The sequence below is a fragment of the Dama dama genome, chromosome 4 (assembly GCF_033118175.1).
Source record: "Dama dama isolate Ldn47 chromosome 4, ASM3311817v1, whole genome shotgun sequence".
In the NCBI taxonomy this organism is placed as follows: domain Eukaryota; kingdom Metazoa; phylum Chordata; class Mammalia; order Artiodactyla; family Cervidae; genus Dama; species Dama dama.
The window spans coordinates 54100572-54119891 of NC_083684.1; the positions used below are offsets into that span (position 1 = coordinate 54100572).

A 19320-nucleotide genomic window follows, 5' to 3' on the forward strand; every position below is an offset into this window, starting at 1 on the left:
AATCAAGTCTCTCTGCACCGTCCAATACAAGAGCCACACATGGCCCATTTAAATGTAAGTTAGTGACAATGAAGTAAAAACCTCTGTTTCCTCATCTGTTAAATGGGTATAACCACACCCCTACCTCACGGAGCTGTTATAAAAATTAAGTGACTTAATGCTATCTAAACATTAATGAATGTACATAAGGCCGAGCCCCCCAGCTGTCACTCCTGGTACTCACGGCAAAGTTCCTCACTCCTCCAGGGGTGCACGGTGACCTCGGCAGCCTGGCACGCGTCAGCGTAGGCCGCCAGAGCGTCACACAGAGGCCCGGACTGGCCCGGCAGGAGGCAGCGGTCATAGACACAGTCTCGCACAGCACCCTGTGGGTCCAGCGTTTGGTGGCACTCCCGGAAGGGACCACTGGGGTCGGCGAGGATCCCACACTCCTTCTTGCTCTGCAGCTGCTCAGCCACCAGGGAGTCCAGCTTGGGACAGTCGCCTGGCTCGGCCGCTCCGCAGCCCGGCCTTGTTTCCTCCTGCCAGCTATTTCCGAAGGCCAGTGCGTTGGCAGCTTGGCCTCCACCCTTCAGAGCTAAGTCGTCAGATGGGTCCTCATTGAAGTTCCCGCAGAGCCCACACAGGGCCCCAGCGTAGCTGGTGGGTGCCTTGACGGTCACATGGGCGTTCCAGTCGTAGGTGACTGTCAGGCCAAAGTCTGTGCGGATGACAGCATTTTTGCCCTGGCGGAACATCTGCATCTGCCCATCTGCCGCCCGGAAGGGCAGGTACTGAAGGATATTGTCCACCTGGGGAGAGATGGGAGAGGACCAAGAGGTCAGGGTAGCCGAGGCTCTGTGGCCCTCCCTTCACTCACTCAGCTCTGGCTCTTCTGGGCTCCTTGCTATTCTCCTGATGCCCCTCAGGGCCTCTGCACTTGGTATTCCCCTCTACCTGGCACACCATCCACCTCCCCGTCCATGGGGTTCTCCAGGCAAGAATACTGGAGTGGGTTGCCATGCCCTCCTCCAGGGGATCTTCCTGACCCAGGGGTCAAAACCAGGTCTCTTATGTCTCCTGTACTGACAGGAGGGTTCTTTACTGCTAGTGCCATCTGGGAAGCCCTTCATCCTTCAGGTATTTGCTTAAATCTAAATCCCTAACCCATGGCCTTCAAAACCTGCAGGATCTGTCTCCCTTGTTACCTCCCTGACCTAACCTTTCTCCCACTCTCTCCCTCACTCTTTCTGCTCCTAACTCACACTGGCTTTCTTTCTTCTTCTTTTTTTTATTCCTACTATGGGTGTGTGCTAAGTCGCTTCAGTCATATCCGAGTCTTTGTGATCCCATGAACTGTAGCCCTCCAGGCTCTTCCATGGGATTCCCCAGGCAAGAATACTGGAGTGTGTTGCCATTCCCTTCTCCAGGGGATCTTCCCATCCCGGGGACAGAACTCACATCTCCTGCATTGACAGGCAGATTCTTTACCACTGTGCCACCTGGGAAGCCACCGTTTTTCCACTACATTTATGATTATTGTTTTATTATAAACAGTACAAATGATGAGCCAGATAAACAGGAATATTGGGTCCCAAGCATAAGAGCTTCTATCCCCTGGGTCAGGGTGCACCTCCTTCCCAGGTATCTACACTGCTTGTTCACCAACCAGGAAGCGCTCATTGTTCAGAGTTTTTATGGAGGTTACATTACGTAGGCAGGGTTGATGAAGTCATCTGCCACTTGCTTAAGCTCAGTCTCCAGCTTCTGTCTCCCCACTGGAGGCCCAGGGTGGGGACTGAAAGTTCCAACCCTCAGTCACCTTGGTTTTCCTGACAGGCAACTGAGCCTTCATTCTGAAGCTACCTAGGGACCTGCCCTGAATCACCTAATTAGCATAAACTCTGGTGTGGTTGAAAGAGGCACTTCCTGACAAAGGTGCTGGCATTTTTGATAGTCGCCCAGCTCTCCTTGTTTAGTCTAACTCAGGGGTTTTTCACTTTGCCAAGAACACCGCCTACCACTTTTCTCCTGGCTGCTTCCCTTTCATGCTTTAGGACTTGGCTTAAATCTAAGCCCCTTCCCTAGAATGTCCTGCTTAACTTTGGCTCCTTGGGCAGGCACCACCTCCCACCTCCCTCACTCAGGCTCCCTGCTGTCTCCCAGAGCATATCAAGTGCACCCCCATCCCTGGGCCTTTGCACTTGCTGTGACCTCTCCCTGAGATACCTGGGATACCACCCATCACTCTTTATTTAGCCACCTCTACTTCACCTTCTAGGTGTCAGCCTTGATCCAAACTTCTCACAATGAACGGCCTAAAAGGCCATAGTGTGGTGGCATGCAGGTTCTTAGTTGCGGCATGAAAGATCTGTTTCCCTGACCAGGGACTAAACTCAGGCCCCCTGCATTGAAAGCATGGAGCCTTAACTACTGGACCACGAGGGAAGTCTGCATGCAAGCATTCTGACAGTCTCCTGAACTCACAAGCTCAGCCCAGCCTCAGGGCCTTTGCACTTGACTGTACACTATGCTTGCTACATACCTACTCTCTCCCACATCCTCATTCTTGGTCTGGCTGCTTGCCCATTATCCTTCACATCTCAGTTTAAAATCAAGTCCTCTACCCACCAGGCCCTGCTTGCCCCCTTTTCTGACCTCATCTCCCACCAACCTCTCTACCCTATCTCTCCAGCCTCCCTCTCTCAGGTGCAGCCTCTGGCTCCCTGCTGTTCTTCAGCTCAGTCCAGCCTCAGCCTTGGCACCTGTTGTTCCCTCTGCCTGGCAACCACCACTCTTCACCTGGTGGCTTCTTCCTCATCCTTCAGGTTTCAGATTAAACCAGAAACCTCCATCACAACCATCCCCGACATCACCCCCTACCTCGCCCTCCCTTCCCTCTTCCCATTCCAGCCCTGCTGGCCTCCCTGCTGTCCCTCTACCCCTCATGTTTGTTCCTGCCTCAGAGCCTTTGCAATTGCTGTTCTTTCTCCCTGGAACACTCTTCCATCCACTTCCCTCCCTGCCTGTTCCATCTGTTTATTCAGGAAAAGCAATAGAATGTAGAGGTTAAGAGTATGGACTCTGGTGCCAGACAGCCCGGCTTCAAATCCTGACTCTGCCACTCATTAGTGGTGTGACCTTGAATAGATGACTTAACTTCTCTGTGCCTCAGCTTTCTCCTCTAACAACACTAGCTACCTCACAGTGTCGTTACAGAGGTTAACAAGTGAGTTACTGTACATCAAGCATTTAACACATAGAAATAAATTATTCCCAAGTGGCTCAGTGATAAAGAATCTGCCTGCCAATGCAAGAGCCGTAAGAGATGCAGGTTAGATCCCTGGGTTGGAAGATCCCCTGGAGAAGGAAGTAGCAACCCACTCCAGTATTCCTGCTTGGGAAATCCCGTGGACAGAGGAGCCTGGTGGGCTATAGTCTATGAGGTCGCAAAGAGTCGGACACAACTGAGTGAGTGTAATGCATGCATATCTCTATCTGTCTATATATATGTATATATATTGGCTATTATTGTTCAAGACTCAGCTTAAATGTCATCTCAGATAAATGAGAATATAAATATTAATAATTATGCCTTCTGTTTAGCTACAATTTCTCTATTTCAAACACTAGGCTTTGTGGGCAGAATTTCCTTTACCCTAAGGCTGTTCTGAGGATTACAGATTAAGGCCTATAAAGGGTTTAGTGCAGTGTCTGGCACATGGAACACTCTCTTGGTTTTCCATTTCCAATTCATTCTCCTCCCTAAGGCAGGCAGGGGCCACTGCCTCAAACTGCTCAATAATAATTATCAACTATCACTGTAAATCTTAAGAAATCCTACTTCTCAATTTTTATCTTTTTTAAAGGGAAAAACCGATGGTTCTTGACTTCTGCGCTGGGTGGTTGTCTCTTTAAGAACCCTTTGTCCAGAAACCTATGACCTGTGGGCCCATTTGTAAGCAGCCCCCACACCTTGCAACCCCTCCTCACCAACACACTTTTTGTTCTGGACCTTTCAGGTCACCTTACTATCTGAATATCAATTGTCCTCCAGAGAATGCCCAAATCTTTACCTTTGGAGGGTTCATAGCAATAAAACATTAAGTCAACATTTACTGAATACTTGTTGGGTGCCAACGCCTCTTTTAAACATTCTGCAAATAACAACTGGACAAATATCCACAAACACCTTATAAAGCGACAGCCACTGGGGAGGCGCCATCTTATTATCCCATTTGTCAGAGGGCAAAACTGAGGCTCCAAGAGACAAAGACACAGCCAGGAAGAGGCAGCACTGCCCAGCTTGGAGGCAGGTGCAGGCCTAACTACTGACCACCAGGTCTTCTAACAGACCCCCATCCTCCACCAGACCCACCCTCTTTAAGAGGGATTCCGGCCCCTCCACCCTGCTTCGGGTGCCCCTTGCTCACCAGCACTCGGCCAGGGTACTCCCGGCGCACGGCCACCTTCACGCCGAGGGCCTCGACTCGCACGGCGCGCGTGTAGCTCACGGTCTGGCTACCCCGATGCTCGTTTTCCACCAGCACCCGGAAGGTGTGCAGCCCTGAGGCCTGGCCGCAGGAGCCGGCCAGCAGGTATGTGCAGGTGCCCATGAAGTCGAAGCGTCGGCCATCGAAGCTCACGTAGTGCGGGTCCCCGGACCCCTCGCAGGTTCCGAAGCGGTTGGGGTAACAACCCTGGAGGCCGTTCTGGACGAGGCAGCGCTCGCCCTTCGGGCAGCCCTGCGTGTCGGCGCAGCGCACCTGGCCGGTGCTGGCGTCGCAGGTGCAGCGCCGCTGGCAAGTGTCGTCGGCCCACACCTCCTGGCCGGGCGCGAGCGGGCGGCCCTCGTAGGTGCAGCCGCAGGACGAGGCCGCCACACAGGCGCCGCCGCTCTGCACGAAGCCATCGAGGCACACGCAGCCCTCCACGCACTGGCGCGCCGAGCAGTTGGACGGCGCCGCCTCGGGGTTGCAGGAGGCTTGGCAGGCCGGGGCGCAGAGCTCGTAGCGGCTGTTGGCTGGGCAGGACAGGGCTGCGGGGATACGGGAGGGTGGGTTAGGCCTGTGGGAACGTGCCAGGTCCTCCCTTCCCAAGCCACGGCGTACCCACGGCTCCCCATCTTAGTTAATGGCATGCCCATCCTTCTGGGGGGGCAGGCCCCAAACCTGAGATGTAGTTGACTCCCTCCCCTTTATCCGCTGAACAACCAAGTTGTCCACAAATCCTGTGAGCTCCGTCTTCAGGAGCAATCCGGAATCTGACTTTTCTCCTTGCACCACAGTCCCCACCACTGGTCCTGTCCGCTCCAGCAGCCTCCTGCCTGGTCTCCTGCCTGGTCTCCCGGCTGCTCCCATCCTACATCTCATCCTGTTCTTCACCTGCAGCCAGAGGGATCTGTGAATACTTGAGTCCCCTCTCCTGCTCAGAGCCCTCTGGTGGCTCCGTCTTGCTCAGGTTAAAAGCCAGAGTCCTCCTACTGGCTCATGAGGCTCCCCAGGTCCCACGGTCTGCCCCCCCTCACCTCCTTGTCCTCATCTCCTCCTTTCAGTCTGCCTCTGGCTCTCTCCACCCCTGCACGGTGGCCTCCTCTCTGGTCCTCACACTCCCCCCTCTCCTTTTCCCCTCTGCCTGTACTGTATTAGCCTTTCCTCATTGAAGGCATGCAGTTAAGAGAAGGTTCCTGGAACCCAGATGGCCTGGGTTCAAATCCCAGCTCTCCCCTTCTTAGCTGTGTGATTATGAGCAAACACCTCCAACCTCCCTGTGCCTCAGTTTCCCCATCAGTAGAATGGGATAATAATAGTCTCCTCTATGTAGAGACACCCCATGCAGAGCGTCATTGCTAAGTTGCCTAATCCTGGTCTCTGCTCCAAAGGCACCCCCTCACAAAGGTCTTCCCTGATCCCTCTCCTCCTGAGTCTCCCATTTACTCTTATCCCATGAACTCTGTTTCTTTGCTCTCTGATGATATTCCACAGTTTACAGCTTACTGTCTGTCTCCCCTGCTAGGACTATAAATTCTGTGAGAGTGGGGACCTGATCTGTCTCAAACATGGTGGAATCTCCAGCACCAAGGACAGGGCCTGGCGCACAAGAGATGCCCAGGAAATACTGTGAAAACTGGGGAGATAATGAATGGGGAGATAAATGAATGCACTGGTTCCTCTTTTGCACCAGGCATTGGGAAACTCAGTGGTGGTGGTTGTGATGGTATGGTGGTGGTGTTTACTGGGCAGTGAGGACACAAACAGTGACCAAGACAAACCCCAAATGGCCCCAGTGTCTCCCTCAGGCTTATGCCTCTCCGGAGTCCCTGTCTCAGGTCCTGAACCTGGAAGGCTTCTCCTCCTTCCTGCCCTAGGCTTTCTGCCTCCTGAACATTTCTCTGGGAGCCTCACAATGGCAGAGACAGGTGTGTGTTGGTCCCCACATGCCCATCACCAACACAGGGGTGGAGCCAGATAGGGGTTTAGGGGATGCATGAATGAATGGATGAATATATAAGTGAATGAATGACTCAGTGAATGGATACCTGGCTATGAAGCTTGGACTTTACCCAGAAGATGCCGGGGAGTCATGGAAGGGTTACAAGTGAAGTGATATTCACATGTCTGCTTTGGGACACCTCATGCCAAGTGTTTGCACATGTCCTTCTCTCAGCTTATAGTCCATTTCTTGCCCCCCGCTTTTCCATCTAGTTCTAATTCCTTCTACAGCCTTCAGATTGGGCATCCCTTTCTCTAGGAGATCCTCCTTCACCCCACAGGCTGAGTCAGGAAGCTTCTCTGGTCTCACATAGCCCCTCTGAACTTCCCTCATCCCAGCCCTGACCACTCTGGACCATCACTGTCTAGTGATACATCTGCTTCAACTTTAGGCTCACTGTGGGCAGAGCCTGGCCATCTTGGCCTTTGCTGTGTCCCTGGCATCGTCCAGTTCCAGGCTGAACCACAGTCAATGCTCAGATGCAGGGGGCACCCCCGCCTCCTACCACGTGCTCCCAGCCCCCACCAGGGTGTCACTCACGGCAGTTGGCTGACAACCTCCAGCTCCCAACAGAGATACCAAGCTCCAGACAGGCCTGGGCATAAGCACTGAGGCCACGGCACAGGCTGGCTCGGTCCCCGTTGACCACACACAGGTCATACACACATTCCTTCAGGAAGGGCTGGGGGTTCAGGGCCTCGTGACAGACAGCGAAGGGGCCGTTGAGCTGGGTCAGCATGCCACAGAAACGACTGCCCTCGTACTGCTGGGTCTGGTCTGGGGTGCAGGCAGGACAGTTTTCCTGGCAGCCATCCTCACAGAGGTAGTCCCCGTCATCCAGCTTCCAGCTGCTGGCAAACTCCACAGCATTGGGAGCCTGCTCCAGGTTAGGTGTAAGGAAGTCATCAGTGGGGTCACCGTTATAGTTGCCACACAGTCCGGACACCTGGCCCTGGAAGCGCACGGGCAGGCTGAGTGCCAGCTGGGCATCCCAGTCGTAGCTGACCACCAGCCCGAAATCTAGCTCCACCACAGCCCGTGTTCCGCTCTGGTACACTCGCAGGCGTCCCTCATTCAGGGAGGCAGGCAGGCGTGAGCGCTGGTTGTCGATCTGCAGAGGGAACGAGGAGAGGAGGGTCAGGTCCCCATGTGGTCTGGCCTTCAGCCCCTCATCTCCTCCCACGCGTGTCCCTCTTCTAGCCACGTGGGGATTCCTCCCTCCTGTTAGTGCCACCCATCAAGCTTCAGGATCTTTGCTCCTGCCTTTTCCTTGGCCCAAAAGGTTCTTTTCCTAGAAATACACGTGGCTCACTCCCTTGCTTCTTACAAAGACTTTCACATGTCACTATCTCAGGGAGGCCATCCCTGACCACCCCATTTTATATGGCAACTCCTCCCTGGTTCCTGTTCCCTTTCTCTGCTCTATTTTTTCCCTCTAGTGTCTAACTTTCTAAAATTCCATCTGCAACAACTATCTGATGCTTATTGCTGCTTACTCACTAAGTCACGTCCAACTCATTGCAACCCCATGGACTGTAGCCTACCAGACTCCTCTGTCCACGGGATTTCCCAGGCAAGAATACTGGAGTGGGTTGCCATTTCCTCCTCCAGGGGATCTTCCCAACCAAGGGATCGAACTCACATCTCCTGCCTTTGCAGGCGCGTTTTCTACCACTGAGCCACCAGAGAAGCGCTAATCTGATGTTTATTGTCTGTAATTTGACTAGACTGTCAGCTCCACAGGACAGGGGTTTTGGTCTCTTTCAATCACTGCTTCATCTCCAGATACTAGAACAGTACCTAGCAGAATAGCAGGCGCTCAGTAAGTGAATTAGGCACTGCTGTATTAAATAAACATTCACTGGGCACTGACTCTGGACTTGGCCCTGGCCTGGGAGAACCCTGGAGATACATTGATGACCAGATCCCACTCCACTGGGGGAGAGAGACCTGTCACTAGATAGTGACAGATCAGAGTGATCAGGGCTGGGACGATGGAGGAATAAGAGGCTGCAGGAGGCTAGTGAAAGGACCAGACCTAAATTTTCAGGTCAGGAGAGGCTTCCTGGAGGAAGGGACACTGAACTGAGCTGTAAAGGACCAGGGAGAGAGAGAGCCACAAAAACCAGGAGGGAGAGAGATGTTTCTTTGCAAATGTCCTTAGTGGAGACAGAGAGTCCAGCTGGGAGATAAGGAGTGTATTCTCTCTGTCCCCAGGACCATTTTCCTCTGAGCATCTCTTTCTGATTCTTTCTTCACACAGTCTTGTCTTAGCCAAGTAGATGGAGTGTAAAAAAAGGAGTAACAGGACAGCATGAGCAAGGTCAAAGGTAAGACATTATTCATTCAGTCAGCAATGCCTCCCTGAGTCTTCCCATGTGTCCAAGTCTTTGTCAGGCAGTGATTGAGACAGCCCACATTCACAGGCTCTCCGTCCAGGGACCACTGTCCAAATCCATCTCTTGCCTAAGACCAGGGGTCTTCATTTTTACATGACACAAGTAGTATTTGTTCAGTACAGAAGACTTACAAAATACACATGATCAAAAATGAGAAAAGAGAAAACCACCTATATTGCTACAGACACACACACATGTATTTATGCGTCATGCAAGTTTCTTTTTCTACCCTTAAATACATTTTTAAAAAATAATGAGCCCATGCTGAAGTCACCATTTCATAAACCCCTATTGTCTCTAAAATAGTCTTGTGGGCATCCTAGCATCATTCTACCTGTAACTCTAAACCTTTGCTAAGTCACTGACCTCTGTAAGGATCTGACAAAGTAATAGTTCATCTCTCTGAAAAACTACACAGCACATGCAAGATCCTGGACATGGGATCTGAGGTCCCCCTGAGTTTGTGCTCAACCTATCTAGACCTCAAAAACACCTGCTTTAATCCACACATTTATTGATCTCACAGATTCACCTGCACACTCACAAGACAAGAGAAGTACAAGAATATTCATGGGGACTTCCTGGCTGTCCAGTGGTTAAAAGTCCACACTTCTAATGCAGAGGGTACAGGTTTGATCCCTGACTGGGGAACTAAGACCTCACAGGCCTCTCAGTCAAATAAATAAATTTTATAAAAGAGATCTCCATTAAAAACTATAACTTAAAAAAAGGAATATTCAGGGCAATACTGCTCGCCATCATGAACACAGCATCCAGTCACAGGGGCCTGAGCTAAAGGAACCACGATGCATTCAGCCAATGGCAGGCTGTGCAGCTATAGAAAGGAAAGAGGAGGCCCCCTCCCCACTGATAAGGAAACAGCTCCAGAATGCACTGTTCAGGGCAAAACGTCAAGTGCAGGACAGAGCCCATGTACAGTACTGTTTGCTAACAAAGGGGAGAGGTAAGAATGTATGTCTGTATTTACTTGTATTGGCATAAAGAAACCCTAGATGAACACTCAAGAAATCAGTAAAAGTCGTTACCTGTGGGGAGCCGGGGAAAGCAGGTGGAGATGGGGGTAAAAGCAGGATCTTTCGCAACGTGCCTTCTTGTTTTGAGCTGTGAATGCTTTATCTATTAAGAAATTAATTGCAGCAACAGGGAAGAACCTTGAAACTATTATGCTGAGCTTAAAGAAGCCTTCCACAAAAGGCTTCTTGCACTGGCTGATTCTGTTACTATGAAGTTCTTGAACCAGCAAAAGTAACCGCTGGTGGAGAAAAGTTAGAACTACAATTGCCTCTATGGGTGGGTTGGCCATTGTTTGAGAAGGGACATGAGGGATTTTTTCAGAAGGATGAAAACATTCTATACCTTGACAGACCTTAGATTTGCACGTTTATCAAAACTCAGTGAACTGTCCACTTAAGATGCGTGGATTTCATTACAATTAAATTTTATCTCAAAAGTAAACAGAAATGTAAAAATATTATATTCTAGTTAGTGGTATACACGTTGAAATCTCTAGGGATGACGTGTGTTGATGTCTAGAACTTACTTTCAAGTGCCAAAGAACAAATTTGAGTCAGTTGTAGTGAGGTGGATGAACCTGGAGCCTGTTATACAGAGTGAAGTAAGTCAAGAAAAACAAATATAATATATTAAAGCATATATATGGAATCTGGAGAAACAGTACTGATGAACCTAATTGCAGTGGAGGAATGGAGGTAAGAGACATAGAGAACAGACTCGTGGGCACAGTGGGGGAAGGAGAGGGTGGGATCAATTGAGAAAGTGGCATTGACATCTATACACTACCAGAGGCCAAGCAGATAGCTAGTGAGAAGCTGCTGCATAACGCAGGGAGCCCAGCCTGGTGCCCTGCGATGACCTAGAGGGGTGGGATTGTGGGGGCAGTGGTGAGAGGCTCTCGAGGGAGGGGTTATATATGTAAATGTCCATGTGCATATGCATAGACATATAGTTTTGACTGATTACCATGTTGTACAGCAGAAACCAACACAACATTGTAAAGCAATTATCCTTCAATTAAAAATAACTTAAAAATTAAGTGACTAAAAAAGAGGGACTGTTGAGTGGACAGAGGGATAGGCAGATGTTAGACGTGTGATGAACTAAGAAGAGTAAAATGTTAAATGAGTGTTCACTGTACAACGATTTCAATCTTTCTGGATGTTTAAACATGTTCAGAGCAATATAGTAGGGAAAAAAATCAGCACTCATTTATTTTCCTATTATTAGATTGCTGTTATTTATATTGGCTGAGTAGCGACCCATTTACCAGAGGCAGAATAGCCTAGAGGTTAAGATGGAGGCTTGGGAGCCACCCTGCTGGAGTTCCCAGCTCCATCTCTTACTAGCCCGAAGCCCTTGAGTAGTCATTCATTGCTCTGGATCTCAGTTTCCTCCTCATCAAAAAGTGTTAATAGTGCCTATCTGCATAGATTGCTGTTAGCACTAAATGCATTAATACAATAGAAAGTGGGAAAAAACAAACCCAGCACATAGTGAAGTCGCTCAGTCGTATCCAACTCTTCACGACTCCATGGACTGCAGCCCACCAGGCTCCTCTGCCCATGCAATTTTCCAGGCAAGAGTACTGGAGTGGGTTGCCATTGCCTTCTCTGTACATAGTAGGTACTCACTAAAATTTTAGTGTTTGGTCACTTAAGAAATTCTCATTGTTTGGATATTTGTCTTCTTTCTCTCCCCCACCCTCACTGCCTTCTTGATATAATAATATAAACACATTGGCATAAACCTGTTTTTCTAACCATCTCTGAGCATTCTTCAAATTTTTAGAAATCAAATTGCTGAACAAAAGGAGTTTAAGGTTCTGCCACTGATTTTCAAATCCCCCTGCCCCAGCCCCCACGCCCTTGGCCCACTTCTCTGCACCCTCCACCCCAGGGCAAAGAGCTTGGGTCTGGGGTCTGACACCCAGACATTGCCTCCTCCATCTGACTGGCAGGCGGCTCCTGGGTATTAAACTCTGATGCCTCCTCTGGATCCTTACCCGGGCGAAGCCAACTTCCCCGCGGGCCAGTGACACTGCGTGGCTGTAGGCGCGCACGGTCACCAAGCCCACGTAAGAGACACGGCGGCTGCCTCGGTGCTCATTCTTGGCGTCGACGCTGAAGGCAGGCAGGCTGGCGTCCTCACTGTTCAGCTCCACCAGTGAGTACAAGCACGTGCCCATCATGTCGTAGTAGCGACCGTCGAAGGTGGTGTAATGGGGGTCACCCTGGGCACGGCAGGTAGCCACGGAGGCCACGCACCTGGCCTGCCCATTTACCACCTTGCAGAGCTGCCTGGCAGCGCACTGCTTGCCTTCACAGGGGGTCTTCTCCAGCGTCCGCTGGGCTGGGGAGGGAAGGGGGATGGCCACAGAGAAAGAATCAGGAGTGTCCACCCCAGTGGGAATCCTGCAGCTCTCCCGCCCTGGAGAGTTTGAGTGGTTGACTCCCAGCCGCCCATTTGAGAAGTAGGGAGACTGAAGTCTGGAATCTCACAGGGAGAGAGCAGCTCAGGCTTGATTGTTCCTAGGTTTGGTGGTTCCCCAGTTTAATATGGCTCAGCCCCGAGGAACTGGAAGGTGGTGAAGAACCTCGGGCAGGAACAATCATGGAAAGGCCTTCATTTTTGCTTTTTCTCTCTGTTCCCCCCCTCTCCTCTACCTTCCCACTCAGGGTAAAAGGCTAAGGGATCCTTTTTTAAAGATACAAAGTGGGGACTTCCCTGGTGGTCCAGTGGTTAAGACTCCATCCTTCCAAGGCAGGGGGCTCAGGTTTGATCCCTGGTCGGGGAACTAAAGTCCCACTTGCTGTACGGTGTGGCCAAAAAATAAAAATAAAATAAAGATAGAAAATGGAAAACAGAGACTGTTCAACAGAATGGAAATGGCAGAGTTCGAATCTTGGCAAAACTAATTAGCTGTGTGACGCTAGAAAGTAATTTAAAATTCTCTGTGCCTCAGTTTCCTCACTTGTGACATGGGGGGATAGTGATACCTTCTTCACAGGGACAGCTGGGGAGGGGAGAGTGGCCAGGTTTAAATAAGCTAAAACATAAGTTAGGGTTTGGAACTGATCCCAGGTGTTAATGAGGTTATTATCTGTTATAAACATTCACCTGTCTTTTCCCCATTACTAGTCAAGCCCAAAGTGGCCCTTTGCAGTTGAGTGGCTTCCATGCCCTGGAGGGTGGACAGGAGTGCTGGGAACTCGTGTCTAGGATCCTTGCTTCGGGATGGGGGCCCACACAGGAAGAAACAGCTCTTCCTCCCCTTCCCCCTGGTCTTCAAAAGCTCATGCCTTCTGTCTGCTCATAATAATGGCTCACCCTTACATAGCCCTGCTCACTACCCGATAACCCCCCAAATGCTCCACAAACGTTAACTTATTGCACTGTCACTTCACAATCCCATGAGGGGTGCAGTATTCTTCCCATTTTGCAGATATGGAAACAGGTCCACAGAGGTGAAGTCACAAGCCCCAGGTCACACAGGCAGAGGTGGGATCTGAACCTGGGAAGTCTGGCTTCAGCATCCATGCCCTCAAACGCTGCACTGCCTGGTGGCAACTCCTCGACAGGCTGGGCCCCAAAGCACACACAGGGCTGGGTCCTAGAAATGAACTATGTTAACACATACAAGGCCCTAGAGTGGTCCCTGGTATTTTGAGAAGTATTCCCCCCACGGTATCCATCATTATTATATTAATACTTTTAGACCTCCTGAGTTTGGCATTCATATATGAGGTGTGTGTGTGAGGGAGGGAGTTAGTAACTGGTATAGTTGTAGCTTCCTAGAGGGGCTCAGTGGTGAAGAATCCATCTGCCAATGCGAGAGATGCAAGAAACAAGGGTTCAGTCCCTGGGTCGGGAAGATCCCCTGGAGGAGGAGGAAATGGCAACCCACTCCAGTATTCTTGTCTGGAAAATCCCATGGATGTGAGAGACTGGCAGGTTACAGTCCATGGGGTTGCAAAGAGTCAGACATGACCGAGTGACTGAACACACACATAGTTGTCTATCAGTTGCTAGAGTAACAAAATATTTCCAAGCTGATTGGTAAGAAACTGCTGACCTGATCCTGCCCCATAAAGATCCCTTCCTCTTGGCACCCTGGCTCTCCCCAGGACTCTTTCCCTATCACCAGACCCCCGTCCCTCCACAAAAGCAATAGACAAAGGGCTGATGCCAGACACCCTGGGGGCCTCTAGGACCCTGCTGCAGAGCTGTGTCTGGTATCTCTGCAGACTGGTTGGGACCCTGGGTCGTGCCAGTTGCTAAACATTTAGAGAATTGCTTCTGTGGTAGGGTGGGGGGAAGAGGACAGGGAGGGCCTGGGAAGGCTCAAGGAAAGGAAGGATGGCAGGGAGGATTCAGGTAAGTGGGAGGCAGCCCAGCTGACCCAGAAACCACAGATGAGCACAGAGAGGATGGGAAAGGGGGAAAAGGCAAGAGAGTCGGCAAAGGGGTTACCATCTGGACAGGGTCAGAGGTCATTTTTTGTCACTCACTCCGGCCACAGGCAGCTGCTGTCCCGAAGCTCACGTCCTGGTCTAGCCCAAAGGTGAGCAGCCCAAAGCTGGTAGTGGCCTCGGCCACATGGACACTGTCAGCCGTGCCAAAGTCCAATTCAGCATAGGAGAACTCACTGCCTGGCACAGCGGCCCAGGAGAGTTTGGCCCCTAGCCTCTGCCCATCCACGGTCAGCTCGTCAGCGGCCTTGGTTGGTGCCACCACCAGGGCCATACCCTTAGAGCCCGGCACACCCCTCACCACGTAGGCAGGGCAGTAGGCCGCCACGTCTGGGATCAGGATCAGATGAGGGTCATAGGTCTTCCCATCTCTGGTGGCACCCGCACCAAACACCAGGACTTGGATGCCCACGTTTGCAGACAGGTAGAGTGGCCGGGACTGCTGGATCTCAAACTTGGCCACACTGCCTGCCTGGAGCCCCCGGGAGCCAGCGGCGCGCCCCAGGCGGTAGGTCAGCTTTGTGGCCTGGCTGGCCATGACGTAGACCACATCGTGCTGGCTGCGGGAGGACAGAGGCGGCACCACATAGCGGGTGCCCCAGGCAGACGTGGGTAGCAGCTGCTCTACCACATGGTTGCAGTTCGAGCTTTTCTGGGCACAGCTGTGACCGGAGAGGACAGCCACGGGGCTGCTGGCAGTGACCTTTGACCCCGAGAGGTTAGCCGTGCCCTGTACCTGGGCCACTTGGTAGGGGTCCAGGCTCACATTCAAGACATGGCCCGCTGCGTAGGGCTTGCCCTTGAATGTCACCGACCCCTTCAGCTGTATACTGACAGAGGCCCCGGCCGCACCCGCCACCACAGCAAACTCCTTGAGGTTCTTGGACGAAGGGTCGGAGGGCGTGAACACAAAGTATTCAGTGCCCAGGGCGCGGACAGGCCTCAGCAGCGTCACATCCGCCGTGTGGGGCTTAGCGTTTACCGCCTGCACCGAGATGGCGCGGTCAGAGCGGACCACCACCGCATGCTGGAAGGTGTTGCTGCCGACCATCTCAGCCTTGGCGCTGATGTTGACCAAGACTGACTGCTCTGGCCTGACAGTGACCTTCTGTGTGGTGCCATCTGCCCGGCTGAGGATGGAGACTGAGGTGAGGCTGTCCGACAGACTGGAGAGGAGGAGGCAGAGATAGGCCTTGCTGTACCCGAGATTATAGTTCTGCAGGAAGGCCGTGAGGAATTCCTCACCCCCGCTGTTCTGGGGGTCCACTGAGGCCTCCTGGGTCAACCCTGGGGTGAGAAAATGCAGTCGTGGGTCTTGCTTTATCCAATACCCCCTACCCCGGTCAGAGAAGCAGTCTCCTGCCCTGTGCCTGGCTCACAGGTGGGAATACTAACACGAGCTTCTGTTCTCTCTCTTCTCTCTCCTTTCCCCTTAGTCACGCAGCGGTCACCTACCAACCTTTCTGGCTTTTGCCTTCCAGAAGCCTGAACACTTCAGACAGGGCTCTCAGGCTCAAATGCTGATGGGGCCGAACAAGAGACATAAATGTGTGAGACAGAAGGGGCAGACTGTGGGCTAGAGCATTCATTCGCCATACACATTGCTACTGGCTTTAATCTGTTGTGATTATAATGTCTTATAGGTTCTCCCTTAAAAATGTTAGATCTTACCATTTTTCGAGAGACATTGGAGAGTTGAATTTCTGTGTGAAATCTCCAGTCCAAAATTGTTTTAAATAAGCAGTATGGGGACGTCCCTGGTGGCTAAGACTCTGAGCTTCCAGTTCACGGAGCCTGGGTTCAATCCCTGATCAGGGAACTAGATTCCATATGCTGGAACTAAAAGTTCAAGTGCTGCAAGTAAAGATCCCACTTGCTGCAACTAAGACCCGGTGTAGCCAAACAAATAAATGAAACAAATATTGCACTGTGGGGCCCTCAGGTGCCAGTTTGTGATTTCTGTCTTCACAGGATGAAGTGTGTGTGTGAAGGGTAACAGGGATTACGAGAGTGTGGACAAAATGTCTCCTAGCAATAGAGAGGAGTGGGCACTTTTCAACACCTCCATCAAGGAAGAGATCCTCCAGGGCTGAGAGGAGATGGGGAGAGGAAGAGATATATCACTCTATGGGGTTTTGGAGAGAGTTGTGGGGGATTATAGAGGGACTGTCTGCTGAATAAGGGGATCCATGAAGAACACCCCAGTGTCCCGCAGGGCCAGGGGATCAGGGGGATGAATGTAACTAGAGTAACCTGAATAGATGTTGACTGGTAACTAGAGGGCCCAGATGTCCCATCCGTCCCCCCAGACTTTGGCTTTACGTAAGACTCTAGTCCTGGACAAAGCCTTAGAGAATGAGGCACCAAGCCCCCACCCCCCCCAATGATGTTAGTGAAATTTTCCATCACCTCAACAGAATGAGGCTCTAAGTCAAAACTTGGGTTGAGCTGTAGAAAATCAAGAAAGCGGTTCTTACTTACTTGAATTTGGGGACTAAAGCTTTTACCTGCTTCCCTCCAGAACTGAGAGAAGATAGGTGAATTCCACCACATTTCTCTGCCCGACTTAACGGGCCTCTCTCCCAATCTCAGCTAGCCTGAGGTCACATTGGGAGATGGGTTTGCAGAGGTGGCTCCAGTGGAGGGTGCTGACCCAGGCAGGCAGAGTTCTTCAGTCTGGAACCAGGACATAGATGGGATTTCGGTCTAACTTACCCCACAGGAGGGTTGCTCCGGCCCAAAGCATCCACCAGCTCCGCAGGGAACCCATGTCTGCAGTGGGAGAAGAGAGGGGGTCATGGGAGGCTGATCTGTCCCCCTGTCAGAGCACAAAAGTGCTTGTCTCTGGACAAGGGCTACCTGGACACCAGGAAGAATGAACTGGGCTGAGTCCAAGGGCCAACGTATGTATAAGGGGAGTTGGACATCTGGTGGGTCTGGGGGTTGGGCAGGGAGGGCACGGCAGGAGTAGGATGGCAAACTGGATGTCCAGTGGGTCTGGTGGGTGGGTGGGATTGGGAGGCCTGGAGCCAGGGGCAAGGGTCGGGGACCTGATGTCCCACTTCTAAAGGTGACGAGGCCCCTCTCACCTGCAGGTTCCTGGAGCTGCGGGAATGGCCCCTGGGCTGGCCTATATAGTGGAGTCTCTTAATTCCTCAGGCCACACCCTGGGCCACCTGCCACGCAGATGGTGCCAATTTCCTGGAGGAGGCTGCTGACCCCAGGGTCAGCTGAAATGGGCGCCCTGGAGGCCTGCGAAGGGTGAGGGCAAGCCTGCATGCCTAATGCCTGAGAGGGGTGTGAGAACAGCTGGTAGCTGTGCCTAGGGAGTCTGCTAGAGACTTCAGTCCTGGAAGGGTGGTGTCCCCAAGAGAAACAGCTGGGGAGCAGGGTGCTGAGGGCCTGGACCTGGGCTCCCAGAGGGCAGGGAGCAGGAGCTGAAAGTGGCATTTGGTCCTGTTTGCTGGTTCGATGGCTAGATTTTTTTTTTTCCTTTTGGCTCCTGCCAGGAACAATAATGAAGGACTCACATCCTGGTCCCCAGTCCCCCCAAGCTCTCCTTTGGTCCCCAGCTACCCATATCCTGTTTCCAGCCACTTGAGGTGGGGGGTGGGGGGGGGGTCAGGTGTCAGGTGGGCAGGAATCTGAGCATCTGACCCAGGGCTGCGGAGTGGGACACAATACTTCCACCCCCAAACTCACAGGGTCTCCTGGGTACCTAATCTGCAAGATGGGAACATCAGGTGTAGCCTCACTGGGCTTATTTATCTCCCAGAGGACACTCTGTAAACGCTCAAGGACTGTGGCGGGGTGGGGGAGGCAGGCTCTTCTGGTGTGGCCCCAGGTGGGGAGCAGGTGGGCCGCAGGGGCTGGAGCTGTGTGCAAAGAAGGATGGAGGCCACCGTTTCCTGGTTCCACGTAGACACTGGGTTCGGCTTTCTGGAGAATTTGTTTTTTGGGAGGTGTTTTGTTTTGTTTTCCTTAGAAGGGACTAGCTGAACAAGTTTTGGGTGATGTGGTGCCCCCATCAACCCAAAATCTGCCTGGGATGGGAGATGGGGTTCTAGGTCACATCTAGGGGAGCAGAAGCAGAGACAGATGAGAGGAGGTGTGGGTGTTTAGAGATGGAGTCTCTTCCTCCTGAGGGGCTGGCCTGACCCACGCCCTGCTCTCCTCCTCCCAGCCTCAGGACTCACTGTTTGCTGGGGAGTCTCCCCTGCGAACAGCAGCTGCAAAGCCTGGCTGTCCTCTCGGACAACACCCCAGCAGCTGCTGCCCCCAGGACTTCACCTCCCTTATCACAAGGCCTGGGCCTCCAGGCGGCCAGGGTGGGTGGGAGCTGTCATAGCCCCCACCCAGGGCAGGTTCCCAGAGGGAGAGATAAAGACTCAGAATTGACTGGAACCCAAAGTCAACCAGGAAAATGAGGTGAGCAAACAAGAGACAGGATGAGAGCCAAAGATATCAAGAAACAGGTAGGGGTGAGGGGACGCACGGGGAATGAGAGCTCTGTGTGGAGGCATTCTTGGGTCCTGAGGGAAAGGATTAGGAGGAGGGGCTGCTGTGAGTCCTGAGGAGGAAACAGCGATTTGCAAACAAAGATGTCAAAAAATCTTCTATACCAGATAGACACCCCTCATTTAGCCTGAGACATCTAGAGAAATAAGGGGTGAGGGGCAGAGAATTAGAGTAAGACCCAAGGTGATTCTTCACATCAATCTCTAAGCCTTGAGGTCTCACCTGGTTAACCCAGAGAGGAGCCTTCCCCCATCCAAATCCATGGCTGCATTCTGCAGAGAGAGTCCCCAGAAGTGGGGTGGTGGTGGAAAGTCCCCACAATTTAGTATTTGACACCCCTGGGACCTTCTCCCTCCTTTCAGAGCCCAAGGGGTATGAGTGTGGTAGGTGTGTATGGAGGGGGGGGTACGGTGTGACACGCCTTC

The 19320-nt window shown here is 52.0% G+C and overlaps 1 protein-coding gene across 2 annotated transcripts in view; it reads right to left on the bottom strand.

Annotated features, from left to right (window-relative positions):
• Nucleotides 1–17187, bottom strand: part of FCGBP (Fc gamma binding protein) — a 41951-nt gene extending 24764 nt beyond the window's left edge. The window contains exons 1-6 of one of the 2 annotated variants that reach the window (XM_061139292.1): nucleotides 17093–17149; nucleotides 14417–15664; nucleotides 11911–12257; nucleotides 7012–7582; nucleotides 4413–5017; nucleotides 224–791 (exon numbers count right to left, since the gene is read on the bottom strand). In XM_061139292.1, the coding sequence (XP_060995275.1) occupies nucleotides 224–791; nucleotides 4413–5017; nucleotides 7012–7582; nucleotides 11911–12257; nucleotides 14417–15664; nucleotides 17093–17147 (3394 nt within the window). In that variant the 5' untranslated portion in view covers nucleotides 17148–17149. Of the gene's footprint in view, nucleotides 1–223; nucleotides 792–4412; nucleotides 5018–7011; nucleotides 7583–11910; nucleotides 12258–14416; nucleotides 15665–17092 lie in introns of both variants that reach the window. The other variant, XM_061139293.1, reaches the window with a different exon arrangement.
• Nucleotides 17188–19320: the final 2133 nt, after the last annotated feature.